The sequence below is a fragment of the Littorina saxatilis genome, linkage group LG11 (genome assembly GCF_037325665.1).
Source record: "Littorina saxatilis isolate snail1 linkage group LG11, US_GU_Lsax_2.0, whole genome shotgun sequence".
In the NCBI taxonomy this organism is placed as follows: Eukaryota; Metazoa; Mollusca; class Gastropoda; order Littorinimorpha; family Littorinidae; genus Littorina; species Littorina saxatilis.
Genome location: NC_090255.1, coordinates 6028029 through 6044921, shown reverse-complemented (window position 1 = coordinate 6044921; position 16893 = coordinate 6028029). Strand labels below are relative to the sequence as shown.

The 16893-nt window shown below is 41.8% G+C and overlaps 1 protein-coding gene across 2 annotated transcripts in view; it reads right to left on the bottom strand.

The window, feature by feature from the left end:
- Nucleotides 1–1464: 1464 nt before the first annotated feature.
- Nucleotides 1465–16893, bottom strand: part of LOC138979609 (uncharacterized) — a 42587-nt gene continuing 27158 nt past the window's right edge. Inside the window, exons 3-8 of one of the 2 annotated variants that reach the window (XM_070352319.1) lie at nt 15782–15963; nt 15173–15317; nt 12674–12874; nt 11060–11262; nt 9055–9182; nt 1465–4914 (exon numbers count right to left, since the gene is read on the bottom strand). In XM_070352319.1, coding sequence (XP_070208420.1) covers nt 3593–4914; nt 9055–9182; nt 11060–11262; nt 12674–12874; nt 15173–15317; nt 15782–15963 — 2181 coding nt within the window. In that variant the 3' untranslated portion in view covers nt 1465–3592. Of the gene's footprint in view, nt 4915–8992; nt 9183–11059; nt 11263–12673; nt 12875–15172; nt 15318–15781; nt 15964–16893 lie in introns of both variants that reach the window. The other variant, XM_070352320.1, reaches the window with a different exon arrangement.

The window sequence follows — 16893 nt, the reverse complement described above, 5'->3', positions numbered from 1 at the left end:
ACGTTGTGATACGTCATTCGTGCGCGGTCGTCCTTGGCGGTCAAGAAAGCCGCGGGCGCCGCCGTGATCATTGCGCAGACGACACTTCTAGACCGCCAATGTACTTGTGAATGTTTTGCTTTGTCAAAAACAAATGTTCCAATAACTTATACCTTTCTTGTTTTTCCTCTGGACGTGACGTTGAAATGTTAGCAGTGTATCTGTTTCTGGCTTTCGTAAGTTGTATACTTAAAACAGGTGTGTTCATTTTGTGGTGTAGGCCTTAGTTACTAAATCAAATCCAGTTCAAAAGTTACAGCTCTCCGATAAATGTGTTAATTTTGTGGTATATATATGGGCTTTATTACAAAATCGATTCTAGTTTGCAAACTAATTATATGTCCTTAGATGGGACAAAGTTCTTGTGATCAAGCCAGTTTTGTCTACGATGAATATTCCATTGTCTCATCTTGCTTGTGTTTTTTCTTCTACTTCCTAATTTTCCAATTTGTTTTTCATTTGCGCTATTTGAAAACGACGCAATTGAACAAGACTATTGAAACTGTTGCAGATACTGCTAATAGTGTGTGATGGAGAATCATCTCCAATGGCCTCAATGGGCCTGAGTAAGAAATATACTGCTCATATGAAAAAGTTACACACTTATTTGAAAAGTTAGGGCATCCTAAGGGGTGTTTGCTTTCATTGATTAGGCTCAAAAGACAATATTTTTTGCCCTGGTGAAATACAGGGTCTGTGCAAGTATGTACGTGTCTTTCTGCAGTCAAGCTAGTTTTTGTTTGAACATTTCAGCTAACAATGTTACTGGCGATCAGGCGACTATTTGTCCATTTGTGTTTGTTTATTTGCACTTCTTCTTCTTCAGCGTTCTGGTTACGTGTGAGCTCGTTTGCCCATTTGGGTTCCCCACACTATACTCTGAGAGCATAGTCAGCTTCACTCCGCTTTCGTTGAGTAGGCATGCTGGGTATTTTCGTGTTTCCATAACCCACCGAACTCCGATATGGATTACAGGATCTTTTCCGTGCGCAATTGGTCTTGTGCTCGCTTGCGTGTACACATGAAGGGGGTTAAGTCACTAGCAGATCTGCACATAAGTTGACCTGGGAGATTGGAAAAATCTCCACTCTTAACCCACCAGGCGGCAGCGACCGTGATTCGAACTCACGACCTCCCGATTAGGAGGCCGACTCTTGCCATTGCGCCCGTCTGTTTATTTGCACTATTTTTGGACACACTGGAGGCAATTTATTTTGGCTGGGTAGTTAAGGATCTGGTGACAACACACACACTCTCACACAGTTACACACACACACTCACACACACATACATGAACCAACAATCGCACACAATCATTTTGCTGTTGTTGTAAGTATTCAGCCATGTATTCATTCCCACACTTACACACACTGGTAAATAACCTGACACACACTCTTCATCCATTTCAAACAAGACTTTGTACACTGATGCTCTTTTCGTGAATTATGAAATCATATTTATTCAAAATATTCAGAAATACTGAGTATTATATCAGAAATCATTTCACATCAAAAATTATCCTGCAATAAAAAATGAAATAATGTATAGCAATTCCGAAACAGATTAATTGGTCCAGGCTTGAAAGCTCTTAGAAATTGTCTCACAAAGTATGTGTACCAAAAATGCAACATTTCCAAAATTTGCACGGCCGGATGTTTAATTATTCATTGGTGAAACCAGACTTCAAAATATAGAAATTAATAAAGCAATACCTCATTTAAAAAAAATGGTAGTTATAAAAATGTAATATCAATCACTTTTAATGATGAATATCTGAATCTTCTGTGTGGATTTGGTATGTATATATGTATGTATGTACACACGTTCTGTATGCATTCTTCTTGCGATCAATAATATGCCAAAGAATAGGACCAGACACAATGATCTTGCTAGGTGAGGTATTAACAGGTACATGTGTCAACATCAATCATCAATTTACATCTTTGAACTTTCAGATAAAAAAAAGGAAAAGACAGAAAGAAAAAAAAAGAAAATTAAACGGTCCCCAATGACAATGTATGGTAAGTTTTTTCTTGGTGTCTTGGAGGTAATTGTCATTGTGTGATACACAGTTCCAAATAGTGTGTTATGTGTATGTACAAATCAATGTGAAGAAATACACCAGCATACAGGATTACAGACACAAGATGATATAAAGAGTAAACTTTCTCAAATTATGGCAATGTTACAAATCATTTGAACAGATTTCACTCCAAAAAGTGTACAGATTTTCTCATCCACTCTTTGAAACTAACTTTTACTCTTTACAATGACCCAAAATCATTCATATTCACAACTATCTACACACACACAAATCATCATTCATTCACACAAGAAACTAACTGTTATTCTTAACAATGACCCAAATCATACATATTCACTATTTACACATACATAAATCATCATTCACAAAAGAAAAATCTTCTCAAATGAAATTCTTGCACAAGCATACCACACAGTGACACACATACTGTATTTCAAGCTCTGTATACATGTTCAACAGCAAGGATAGTTGCCATGTATAGGAATTTCATCCGTTTATTGAAGAAGAAGGAAAAAAAGTTTCACATATAGCCAATACATGTAAATTTAACATCCACAGTCACACACACACAAAAAAAATAAATAAACATCCACATAGTCTTTTCTTTCTTTCTTTATTTGGTGTTTAACGTCGTTTTCAACCACGAAGGTTATATCGCGACGGGATCCACATAGTCACATACTCTCCAAAGCTAATGATTTTAAGTTTAACCCTTCCATTTAGTACAAGAATTAGCTGAGATCTGCAGGGATCCTGTTACTGGACATGATACGGAATGTTAAATCTCTGAGTCAAAAGGACCTGAACATGGTGAAATAATGCTTATTTCAGACTTTATAGGGTCAAGATCCGCAAGGATGATGTCAATAATAATATGCCCTTGTTGGCCTATCAGCATAAAACAATGCCTTTGATGATGATGATAAAGACTAAAACTGGCTTGTTCTTTTCAATGCTTGATATTGATATTCTCTCAGGCGCTAGTCAATGCTTGTTATTGATATTCTCTCAGGCGCTAGTCAATGCTTGTTATTGATATTCTCTCAGGCGCCAGGAGACTGGTTCCCCACACCTCTCACTTAATCTTAATGCACATGTTATATGCATTTACAGCGCTTACGTCCCTTTGTTTTTAATATGTTTTAAAACTTAGCTTGGCATATCGATCTTAATGTATAGCCAAAGTTTGAGGTGTAAAGAGGTGTTAATGCAGCTCGCCTCAAACTATAAGGCTCCACAAACTTGCCACCTTATTGTAGCTGACTAGTTCATGCTTGCAAAGACTGTGTAAGGTCCTCATGAACAAATTCCAAAAATAACTCTGTCGGGTTTGTATGTGTTGTGGGAGAGTTACCTTTTCTTGCAAAACCTCTGCCAAACATTTGAGGGGTAAATCACCAGCAAGGGGCATGTTGAAAACACAAACCCGACATCATTATTTCAAAAAATCGTCTATTCCACTTGGTCGGTGGACTGTGCCAAAAATAATTTGTTGCTACGGTTTCTTCTTCACTTGTCTAGCCAGCTGTTCAGCTTTGCGAAGACGTTTCCAACGTCCCCCTCCTCCCCCTCCACCCGCCCTCCCACCTCTTGCTCCATCCCCTCCTCCTCCTTGCCTCCTTTCTCCGTCTCTTGCGATTCCTCCTCCTCTACTTTCTCCTCCACGTTATCATTACCATCATCAACACCATCAACATCGCCGGCGGCTTCAACTTCATCACCCCCGGGCTCAAACCTTTCCGTATTTTCTAACTCTTCTGCGTTTTCTGGCTCTTCCGCATTTTCTCTGTCTTCCACGTTTTCTATTTCTTCAATGTTTTCCAACTCTTCCGCATTTTCTCTGTCTTCCACGTTTTCTATTTCTTCCATGTTTTCCAACTCTTCAGCATTTTCTCTGTCTTCCACGTTTTCTATTTCTTCAATGTTTTTCAACTCTTCAGCATTTTCAGCATTACCGTCCTCATCCCTTCTGACTTGTTCATCATCGTTGCCGGAAGGCACGGAAGGCATGGAAGCAATGCTGTCGCGACTTGCGGAAGCATCAGTCAACGCTGCGTCAATGTCAGCTGGCACGGCTCGCTTGATTCCGTACTCGCCGGTTAGCTTGCCTTGAAGAGTAAGTCGCAAGATGCTACCTCCGCCGCCCGACCCTGACCCTTGACCCGATACAGAGCCTTCTCTTGATTGGTCAGCCTCCTCATCCTCTTCAATTCCCCATTCCTCGGTTGAATCGGACTGGTTGTCGATGTCTAAATCAGCGGCGTTGGGTGTTTCGAGTCCAATGATGTCAACATCATCACCCACAACCAGCGAAATCTCTGCCTGCCCCTCTTCCTCTTCCTCGTCCGGAGTGGACGGAGGGGTGAACAAGGTCAAACCCTCGCGGTCAAGGTCAAAGTCGTTGACGGGCACCATCTTGACCTTGGGGTCAAAGTCGACCAGCTGCGGCTCTTCCAACGACCCGCCCTTGTCGGAGACATTCTCCGCCTGAAGGTCGATGACCTCGATGTCTTCCGTCTCGTCGTGGGTCGACTGAATGTGAGACTGGACCGCGGAACGTTTGAAGGCGGTGTACTGACACTTGCTGCATTGGAAGTTGCGACGTTCGAGGTGGGATGCAATATGCGCGCCAAAGTCACCTTCATCTTCCGCCACGTACACACAGTAGCCGCACTTGAAGGGAAGGTCTTCGGGGATGTCTTTGACGAGGTGTAGGAAGCTGCCGTGATTGGCTAAGTGGAGCCGGTATTGGTACAGGTTTTCTGACGCGTATTCGCACTCGCTGCAAAAGTAGTTGGTGATTCCCGTTTGGCGACGGATGGCTGGCAGGCCTGAAACGTAAGCCAAACGTTTAGTAACGATCTGTAAACATTTTTTTCTGATGAATACTTATCTGTTGTTCTTTATTTGTTCAGTTTTTATGAGCAAACCCCACTCTTTCTGTTGGCTTTCAGAAAACTTCAGAAAAATGTCAAATTAAGGTGCATCACTTTAAAAGAGTGATAGCTTACACAAAAAGATCTATCCTTTTAAATTTTCAAAGGGAGATTCAGGCTCCTCACTCAAACGGTTTACTCTAAATGAATTACCCCCATCATAAATTTTGTTTTGAGGGTCCTTTGTCACACCTCTCATTATTAGCATCATTATTAGCAACAAGTCCACACTGAATTCTTGAAGAAATGCAACATGAGATTAACTTACACATTTATTTTCTTCAATGTTTTAGTTTTTCAAAGACAATGGATGCTTCACCAAGATAAACACTAACTCAACTGAGCACAAAATAACAAACCTGAATAAACAATCAGAATCAAAACATCAAAAGGTATTTAACACAACAAGCAAATAATATGAATCACATGCAAAACGAGGAGCAAGCTCAAACATCATGCAAATATTTCTTGTTTTTGTTTGTTGGCTCACGTAAGTGTAGCCTATGCGATCGTAACTTTGTCTGTCTGTGCGTGCGTGCGTGCGTGCGTCTGTGCGTGTGTATGTCTGTGGTAGAAACTCTAACATTTGAAGACGTCACATTACATTGACGTCACATTATGACGTAAGAGGGTTAGACGTCACGCGAAGGAAGTACTGAAAGTCTCGGTCATTATTATTTTGAGCGCGCCGAGACTGGTTGGCAGTCGTGTCCTTGTAAGTAGGCTACATGCAGACAGACAGATCTAGATCTAGTGTCTCGCTTTCTTGCACAGTTTCACCTATGCTCTTTCTGTGTGTGTGTGTGTGTGTGTGTGTGTGTGTGTGTGTGTGTGTGTGTGTGTGTGTGTGTGTGTGTGTGTGTGTGTGTGTGTGTGTGTGTGTGTGCGTGCGTGCGTGTGTGTGTGTGTGTGTGTGTGTGTGTGTGTGTGTGTGTGTGTGTGTGTGTGTGTGTGTGTGTGACGGAGTGATTGAGTTTGTGTTACTGTTTGTCGATTTCTTACGTGAGCCTTGATGGCTTCGCCTCTTGTTTTGTATTTGGTTTTGTTCCTGTTATAATTTGAATAATTTTGTCAACTTCAAGAGTTTATGTGTGTGTATTTTTTCAGCTTAAGTTTTTTAACGCTTTAGATGGATTCTCATTCATGAATGTATTTTTTACCAATACAAAGATTAGATAGATTTAAAAACTAAAAATCTCTTTCTTCATTTTTTGTTTGTTAATCATTTTAGTATTACTCCAAATTGTGTGTGTGTGTGTGTGTGTGTGTGTGTGTGTGTGTGTTAGTGCGTGCTGTTCACATGGGAAAGGATTGTGCCTTTAAATTATGCCACAAGGACGGTGCTGAGCAATACAGAGCGTATCAAATGAGATGATTTCCACACAGATGAACAAGCAAATGTGAGTTTGAAACATGCAACATGCCATTGACAAATACAAAAATCAATCATAAAAAAGTAACATAAAAAAACTAAAGAAACACTGTCCCACCATGGCTATAAACCTGAAATTGTAAGATATCTGTCATGAAATACATGCATCGAACATATTTTGCTTAACAATTTATTTTTCTTCAGAGCCTGTGTCTGTGAATTTTCTTTGCTGATTCTAATTGTATTAATCAGTACAGCTTAGCAAACCAAGTAAATGGCTGTAAAAATGGGCACACATATTTTTCTTTTTGCAGTCATGTTTATCATCATTTTCTATTGCAATGGAACTCCCAGATTTCAGACGCCCTCCCTTTTTAGACCCAGTTTTCTCTGACCTCTGTAAATTTACCCCCATTTTAAGACTCCCTCCTTTTTAAGACCCTGTTTTCTCTGACCTCTGTAAATTTACCCCCATTTTAAGACGCCCTCCTTTTTAAGACCCTGTTTTCTCTGACCTCTGTAAATTTACCCCCATTTTAAGACGCCCTCCTTTTTAAGACCCTGTTTTCTCTGACCTCTGTAAATTTACCTCCATTTTAAGACTCCCTCCTTTATAAGACCCTGTTTTCTCAGACCACTGTAAATTTACCCCCATTTTAAGACTCCCTCCTTTATAAGACCCTGTTTTCTCAGACCACTGTAAATTTACCCCCATTTTAAGACTCCCTCCTTTTTAAGACCCTGTTTTCTCTGACCTCTGTAAATTTACCCCCATTTTAAGACTCCCTCCTTTATAAGACCCTGTTTTCTCTGACCTCCGTAAATGTACCCCCATTTTAAGACTCCCTCCTTTTTAAGACCCTGTTTTCTCTGACCTCTGTAAATTTACCCCCATTTTAAGACGCCCTCCTTTATAAGACCCTGTTTTCTCTGACCACTGTAAATTTACCCCCATTTTAAGACTCCCTCCTTTTTAAGACCCTGTTTTCTCTGACCACTGTAAATTTACCCCCATTTTAAGACTCCCTCCTTTTTAAGACCCTGTTTTCTCTGACCTCTGTAAATTTACCCCCATTTTAAGACTCCCTCCTTTATAAGACCCTGTTTTCTTTGACCACTGTAAATTTACCCCCATTTTAAGACGCCCTCCTTTATAAGACCCTGTTTTCTCTGACCACTGTAAATTTACCCCCATTTTAAGACTCCCTCCTTTATAAGACCCTGTTTTCTATTTGTTGCTGGAGGTCTCAAAAGGGGGGGAGGGGGGGGGGTCCCACTGTATCTGTACCATCATTTAAAATTACTTTAGCCTCTACTCATTATCAAAGTAAACGTGCAAGTTGGAAGATCTTTCAGTCATTCTAATCTCTTCGGATGTTGGGGGGAGAGGGGGGGGGGGGGGGTGGTGGGTGGAGGGAGCTTCAACTCTTACCTTTGTGTTCTAATCACACCAGTCATGGCAGACAGACAGCAATTAATCTAAAACAAGTTATAGTTTGCAAAAATACATGTGATAACGTGTTTATCATGCAAAACTAAGCGTAGCTACGAGCATGCTCTACCACCACCACTACTGTGATATACGCAAAGGGTAGCTACGAGAATGCTCTACCATCACTACTGTGATATACACAAAGGGTAGCTACGAGCATGCTCTACCACCACTACTGTGATATACGCAAAGGGTAGCTACGAGCATGCTCTACCACCACTACTGTGATATACGCAAAGGGTAGCTACGAGCATGCTCTACCACCACTACTGTGATATACGCAAAGGGTAGCTACGAGCATGCTCTACCACCACTACTGTGATATACACAAAGGGTCTAAAAGAAGAATTCCAAAAATAACTCTTGTTAGGATTGTATGTGATGTGAAAGGGTCCCCTGGCTGTACATATGTGTATGAGACACATCCCATCGCTAGTGATTGGTCTGAAATGTCATGTGGATTAATGACACGTGGGGAATCTTTCCCACGTGACATTACAGGACGGTCACTAGTGAGGGTGTGTGTCTCATACATATTTACACGAATCATGTGTTGTTGTTGTCCAAGAAAAAGCAAAGGTACTCACTCTTTCACATCCCATGCAATCCTGGCAAGAGTTTTTTTCTCTAAAAAAAATCATATATTCTCTGCACGCTGGAACCAGGCTACTTAATAACTGACATTTATGTTTCAGCTTTCAATTTACTGCTGTTAAAAACATTATCCACATCAAAGTTGTTTGCTAAAAAATAATGTTGAAGGCCATGCTGATAAATGGTGAAAAACTATCTTCTCTCTTCACGTTCTGTTCAAACCATAATTATCCTAGGGGGGGCTTTTTGTGTGTGTTTTGTTCATGGGTATTTTGTTTCTTCAGCATTTTTATATGACAGCAGGGCTGAAGTGCACAAGGAAGTTATCAAGCCAATTGGAGCCAACAGCAGTGTTGGATTGGTTAACATTTATATGTTCTCTCCCAAAATCTGAACTTTCAAACCCTGGTTCCAGAGTGCGCGAGAGTGGCACCAGGTTAGAAGGATAGAGAAAGCTACGGAGGGAGGGAGAGGGAGGGTAGGGGGGGCTGTGCTGTGCAGCGCCACAAACTTACTGTCTCCACCAAGCACTAGGGATGAAAGGATGCTTAGCACACAAGGATGGGGCGATCCTTACTTTTCTCCGCTGTTGATGACGCCGCCGCTGAAGATGATGAAGAGGAGGAGTCGGTCGGCATTCTCAGGTGAAGCACCCAAGGTTCCTGTTCTCGGTGCGTGCATGACTGGTGCGACATCATCTTTTCTCTGGTGGAGGGAAAACAGATTACAGTTCAGTAAAGAAGGTCCCCCGAAAGCGGCGTATGGCTGCCTAAATGGCCGGGTAAAGATGGTCATGCACGTGAAAGCTATGGGATTTTCAGCCCATGAATAAACAAGTCGCGTAAGGCGAAAATACAACATTTAGTCAAGTAGCTGTCGAACTCACAGAATGAAACTGAACGCAATGCCATTTTTCAGCAAGACCGTATACTCGTAGCATCGTCAGTCCACCGCTCATGGCAAAGGCAGTGAAATTGACAAGAAGAGCGGGGTAGTAGTTGCGCTAAGAAGGATAGCACGCTTTTGTGTACCTCTCTTTGTTTTAACTTTCTGAGCGTGTTTTTAATCCAAACATATCATATCTATATGTTTTTGGAATCAGGAACCGACAAGGAATAAGATGAAAGTGTTTTTAAATTGATTTGGACAATTTAATTTTGATAATAATTTTTTTTATATTTAATTTTCAGAGCTTGTTTTTAATCCAAATATAACATATTTATATGTTTTTGCAATCAGCAAATGATGGAGAATAAGATGAACGTAAATTTGAATCGTTTTACTTGACCAAAATTTCAACCAATTTGGTTGAAAAATGAGAGCGTGACAGTGCCGCCTCAACTTTCACGAAAAGCCGGATATGACGTCATCAAAGACATTTATCAAAAAAAAGAAAAAAATGTTCCGGGATATCAATCCCAGGAACTTTCATGTCAAATGTCATAAAGATCGGTCCAGTAGTTTGGTCTGAATCGCTCTACACACACGCACGCACACACACACATACACCACACCCTCGTCTCGATTCCCCCCTCTACGTTAAAACATTTAGTCAAAACTTGACTAAATGTAAAAAGAAGTAAATAAAGCAGATTTTTGTGTGTAATCGAACCCCTCAAGCAAAAATAATAAGAAGCTTTTAGAAGTGTCAGCATTGGTGTGACGTCATCTTTTCTCTGGCGGAGGGAAAAAAAAGGATCACAGTTCATTAAAGCAGTCAGTTTTTTTGCTGTGATGTACACGTGTAACACAACTCGTCAAGCTAAAAAAAAAGTGTGTGTGTTTGCATGTGTGCTGGCATGCATCTGTGCGTGTGTGTGTACATGTGTGTGCATGCGTCCGTGTGTATATGCATGCATGCATGTGCATATTGAGGTGTGTCACGGAATCAAGTAAAAGCGGACATCTAAGTTCCGAACCTGAACCTTCAAACGCTAAACAATGACGTAAACGCATGCCACAACACACAAGGCAAAACTTGTGACCTAAGATAATCACAGACCTGTTTACCCCCATAAGTGTTTTGGAGTAATGCTCAGCCCCAAAAATAGTAATCCTGGCACAAAAATAGTAATCATCCAGCATTCGTCGCCAATTACAACGCACATGACAACTGTGTCTGCGAAACGCAATCATACACATCAGTCAGTTTTTGTAGTCATCATAATTTCAAAGAAGATCACATCAAAAGCACATGCATCACTGATTCTTTTTCTTTTGCTCGTAGTAGGCCTTTTTCAGTGTGTCAAGCGCTTCTCTACTGTACTTTCGCTTGCCGAATGAGTGAGGGCGAGACTTCACCACTAGAATAAGGCTCTCCAGCGTCTCATCAGACAGACATGATCTCTGGTCAGTCCTGTGCTTTTTCACCCCATTTTGCCATTGAAAAAAACAATGCCAAACATGTGAATAGATTAAAAAAAAAAAAAAAAAAAATTAAAAAATTTTTTTTTACATTTTTTTAATTTATGAAAATCGTAGTCTTGACACGGATAGCGGAATGGCGTATTTTTTTCAGAAAATCGTAATAAATTACGCCAAAATCGTAAGGGTAAACAGGTCTGTAATCACAACACACTTACTTGCTGTTGGTGCACATGCAGCAGTAGGGACACATGAAGCCGTGCGGCAAGTGACTCTTCATGTGCGACTTGATGGCCTGGACGAAGGCCGAGGTGAAGGAGCAGAACTTGCAGGCGAAGGTCGGCACGTTGCCGCTGTTGGTCTCCACGGTGAAGCCGTCTTGTGAGAAGAGGTGCGGGGACTGCTCTCTGGCATCCATCACCTGGTGAGTAAAAAAATGAGGTTGTATAAAACACGTGTTTGAAATGTAATAATTATGCCAGGGGACAGTCTCACGCAGTTTATAGCCAAGAGTAAGGACCGGTTTATTCCCAAAGGTGCTTACTTCAATGCTCCCTTTTCCTTTTCTACATTATTGGTTTTGTGTGCAGTCTTCACTCTCCTCTTCGTCCAGTCTCTCCCTCTCTCCTATCCCTCTCTCTCCTACCCCTCTCTCTCTCCCTCTCCCACCCCTCTCTCTCTCCCTCTCCCCCCCTCTCTCTCTCCCTCTCTCCTACCCCTCACTCTCTCCTACCCCTCACTCTCTCCCTCTCTTCTACCCCTCTCTCCCTTCTCTCTCTCCCTCTCCCCCCTCTCTCTCTCCTTCTCTCTCTCTCCCCTCTCTCTCTCCCTCCTCTCTCTCCCTCTCACTCCTACCCCTCTCTCTCTCCCCCCTCTCTCTCTCCCTCTCCCCCCCTCTCTCTCTCCCCTCTCTCCTACCCTCTCCCCTACCCCTTTCTCTCTCCCTCTCCCCCCTCTCTCTCTCCCTCTCTCCTACCCCTCTCTCTCTCCCTGTCACCCCCCTCTCTCCTACCCCTCTCCCCCCTCCCTCTCCCCCCACCCCACAAGGATTTGCTGGACACATCTAAAGATATTTGTAAAAAAATTAAAAATGAGGGTGTGATAGCTGCTGTTCTTCCCAACTCATTTACAGTGAAACTACCATTTCAAGACCTAAACAAATCAGGTCTTAAACAGAAGGGAGTTCTAAGCTGGTAGCCTTCTGTAGTCATTGCAACAATCGAGTTCTAAGCTGGTAGCCTTCTGTAGTCATTGCAACAATCGAGTTCTAAGCTGGTAGCCTTCTGTAGTCATTGCAACAATCGAGTTCTAAGCTGGTAGCCTTCTGTAGTCATTGCAACAATCGAGTTCTAAGCTGGTAGCCTTCTGAAGTCATTGCAACAATCGAGTTCTAAGCTGGTAGCCTTCTGTAGTCATTGCATCAATCGAGTTCTAAGCTGGTAGCCTTCTGTAGTCATTGCAACAATCGAGTTCTAAGCTGGTAGCCTTCTGTAGTCATTGCAACAATCGAGTTCTAAGCTGGTAGCCTTCTGTAGTCATTGCAACAATCGAGTTCTAAGCTGGTAGCCTTCTGTAGTCATTGCAACAATCGAGTTCTAAGCTGGTAGCCTTCTGTAGTCATTGCAACAATCGAGTTCTAAGCTGGTAGCCTTCTGTAGTCATTGCAACAATCATGCAAGAAGTCTAGAAATATTTGTTGTCATATTTTTTTTCTCCCACCAACCTTAATCGTATTTTAGACACTCCAGAGTACAAAATGAAATCTTCATTGTATGGGTTCCCTGCAATGATGCAGGAGACAACACAAAACTAACTTTGCATTCTCAACTCACCTCTCCTGTCTGGGTACAGGTGTACCCATTAGAGGAATTCACCCACATAAACTCCATCTCCGGGTGGTCCTGGGTATGATGTTCATAGACTGACGCCACACTTTCAAGTCGCATGTCACAGTTGCCGCACTTTATCCGCTCTAGGGCTGACACAGGGGCTTTTGCTGCGGCTGGGGCTGCTTCTTCAATACTTTCCTGTGTCTGTAAAATAAATAATGAAATAATGAAATAATGGAATGGAATGAATGAATGAATGAATGAATGAATGAATAAATACATAAATAAATAAATAAATAAATAATTAAATATACAGATACATAAATAATTAAAGCCCTATTAATTGTATCTTTGAACATTTGCACACCACTTCTTAGTCTTTTTTTGTATTGAGGAATGTGACATTTTACAAGTGCATTTGTGCATTTGATATTGTCCCATTCCCAGTACTTTTTTGATCCCTGTACATAACGTGTTTTTAGATATCCGAACATATCCATAATATTCGGATTTAGAATTTTTTATGATGAAATGCATGTTCAATTCATACATAATATTCGGATTTAGAATTTTTTATGATGAAACGCATGTTCAATTCATCCATAATATTCGGATTTAGAATTTTTTATGATGAAATGCATGTTCAATTCATCCATAATATTTGGATTTAAAATTTTTTATGATGAAATGCATGTTCAATTCATACATTTGCGAGGAAAAAAAAGACAAAGACCAATGACTGGAAAAGAGAAAAATCCAACTCTGATTTCCTTTCTCAGCTTGTCACTACAGTAACACTGCCAGCTTCTCACTACAGTAACACTGCCAGCTTCTCACTACAGTAACACTGCCAGCTTCTCACTACAGTAACACTGCCAGCTTCTCACTACAGTAACACTGCCAGCTTCTCACTACAGTAACACTGCCAGCTTCTCACTACAGTAACACTGCCAGCTTCTCACTACAGTAACACTGCCAGCTTCTCACTACAGTAACACTGCCAGCTTCTCACTACAGTAATACTGCCAGATCTCGTTTGAAAAGTATCAAAAAAGAAACAAGCAAGCAATCAATAAAAAAAAATCTTTAAAAAAATCAGGTCTGAAAAAGGAAGAAGTCTTAAAAACAGGGTTAAATTTACAGCGGTTATGAACAGAAAATGTGAAAAAGCAAAGTCTTAAAAAGGAGGAAGTCTTACATTGGGGTGTCTAAAGGAAAGGTTCCACTGTACTATAACACTTTCTTTCTTTATTTGGTGTTTAACGTCGTTTTCAACCACGAAGGTTATATCGCGACGGGGAAAGGGGGGGAGATGGGATAGAGCCACTTGTTAATTGTTTCTTGTTCACAAAAGCACTAATCAAAAATTTGCTCCAGGGGCTTGCAACGTAGTACAATATATGACCTTACTGGGAGAATGCAAGTTTCCAGTACAAAGGACTTAACATTTCTTACATACTGCTTGACTAAAATCTTTACAAACATTGACTATATTCCATACAAGAAACACTTAACCAGGGTAAAAGGAGAAACAGAATCCGTTAGTCGCCTCTTACGACATGCTGGGGAGCATCGGGTAAATTCTCCCCCCTAACCAGCGGGGGGTTACTATGACAGTCATCATTAACACTGCAAGATCTCTTTTGAAAAGTGTGAACAAACAAACAAACAAACAAACAAAACAGAGCTTCCACTGACTAAGGTTTAGACACAAGCATTTGAGGTGGAAGCCATGCGTCATACACTGAGACAAATCAGAGAAGATCCTTTAGTCACAGTTGCTTCCCTTGCACAGCTGAGCTGTACTTTGGTTTCCCTCAACAGAAACTATTTTTCTTTTCAGTGCATGGGGTATAACCCTGTCAAGTGCCATGCTCTTGTATCAGCTGAGACCATCAAAAGTTTTAAAGAAACAAAGGGACATAAGCGCTCTAAATACGGAAGACATTAGTAGTGAGAGTTGTGCGGAACCAATCTCCTGGCACCTGAGAAAATAACAGGCATTGAAATTAACAAGTGACTCACATTATTTTGCTAGAATGTATTTGTATTTGATGTTCAAATAGTATGTTTTTATTCTATGCGAAAAGCATAGATTCCTGTAGTTGACGATATGTAAGCTGTCATTATCATTATCATTCTCAATGATCATCATCAAAGGCTTTGTTTTATGCTGATAGGACGACAAAGGCATATAAACAGCATATTTAAATCACTCCATTCCTTTGACCCAAAGTACTTCACAGGTAATGACATTTCAAAACTGCTAAACAGCACATTCCCTTCCCCTCAGACCAAACAATAGAGCCTCTGTGGTTTTTGTTGCTTTTTTGTCATTTTTGATTGTATTACTATTGTTTTTTGATCAGGTAGAATTTTCATAGTGTCAACAAAAAAACAAAAAAAGTGAATTGAAAATAATATTTTTAACGTTCCTGGTTTGATGGGCTGGGAAATTTAGGTAAACCAAAAACAAAAAACCCAACAAAACTAGAGCCTCACCTGAAAAGTGACCTGGGGTTCGGCCAGTTCTGTGGTGGTCTCTGCTTCCTCAGCGTCGGGGACGAACCCTTCTGGCACCTGGAAGTAAATCGTCCAGAGTTCTCTGCCCTTGTGACCGCAGCGCACATGCTGCGTGATGGTGTCTCTGTGAAAAAGCATAACAATTATGTCACCACACACACACACACACACACACACACACACTCACACACACACAATCCAATTGCTGTGTGGCGCTGAAGTATAAATGACATTGATGCTTATTCTGTTCTTTTGCTCCCCCATTCTCCCTCTCTCTCTCTCCTTCTCTCCCTCCCTCTCTCCCTCCCTTTCCCTCCCTCCCTCTCCTCTCTCCCTCCCGCCCTCTCCCCTCTCCCTCCCTCCCTCCCCCCCTCCCTCCCCCTCCCCCTCCCCCTCTCTCTCTCTCTCTCTCTCTCTCTCTCTCTCTCTCTCTCTCTGTCACACACTCACACCTTTCGGAATCCAGGAAACTCCCCTAGATCCAACCCTGTACACACATACACACACACACACACACATGCAAGCACGCACCCAACCACACGACACACCCACCTACACCACCCCTCCCCACACCAAATCCTCGCTCACCTGCGACTGCAGCGCAGACTGCAGTAGGGGCAGAGGAAGCGCTTGGGCAGGTGTCTCCTCAGGTGAGACTTGACGGCCTGCACGGTGGAGGTGGTGAACTCGCAGTGGTGGCAGCTCAGCAAGCGGTTACTCATGGTGGAGTAGCCGGGGCCTGGGGGGGCCTCCAGGTCAGGGGGGATATCCTGGAAACAAAGGGACAACATGGTCATCATTTACAGTGGGACCCACCTTATAAGACCCCACGATTTAAGACTCCCCCTTTATCTAAGGCCCCCCCCCCCCCCCCCCCCAAAAAAAATAGTCTGTTTACGGTATCCCGACAGACCCTATTTTTTCACGAGACCCTAGACTTTTTTTTGGCATTTGGGGGAAAAAAAAAAATTAGTTTATTGGCAAAATAACTTAAAAATGTTTTTTTTTAGAAAAAAAAATGGAAAAAAAATCCCGACCTACCGACCCTATTTTTGTTTGCCTATGTTACCGTAAACAGACTATTTTTTGGTGTTGGCCTAACCCCCACCACACACAAAAAAGAGACTGATCAGACTGCTTGAAGTTTGTTTGGCATAAGCCTAGAACCAAAATATAGCTTAAACCACAGAAAAATCTGACATGTTGAAGACTACATCCAATTCAGTGCTAAAAACTAAGCCATTCTAAAGATACAATATTAAAACTGCCATATTCCAGGCATGGCACCGAGCTGAAACAGGTTTTTGCTGAAACTGTTGGATGTTTGGCTTTTAAACATTATTTTCTGGCTTTCTGAAGAGGTTACCGGTACATGTACTTCAAAATCTAACTTACTTACTTACTGCCTTTCACGCCTGGTGGCGTGTAGGGCAGCGTTTCCTTTGTCGCTGTTTCTGTAACTCACTCAGTTTTACCAGTTAGAGTTGTTGGCCCTAAGCTGAACCCCCAACCTGGAGGACCAGGGTACACATTTTAGTCTGGCCTCTACCTCACGCGGATCTGTTCGGCATGGTTGGACCTACCAGGGACACGAGGTCCCCGCCGACATAGCTCCGGAGGTTGTCAAGGCACGCAAGCCCCCACACCACGATCAAGGTAAGTGCACCAGGTGGGGGTCAAAATCTAAGAGATGTGTTTAT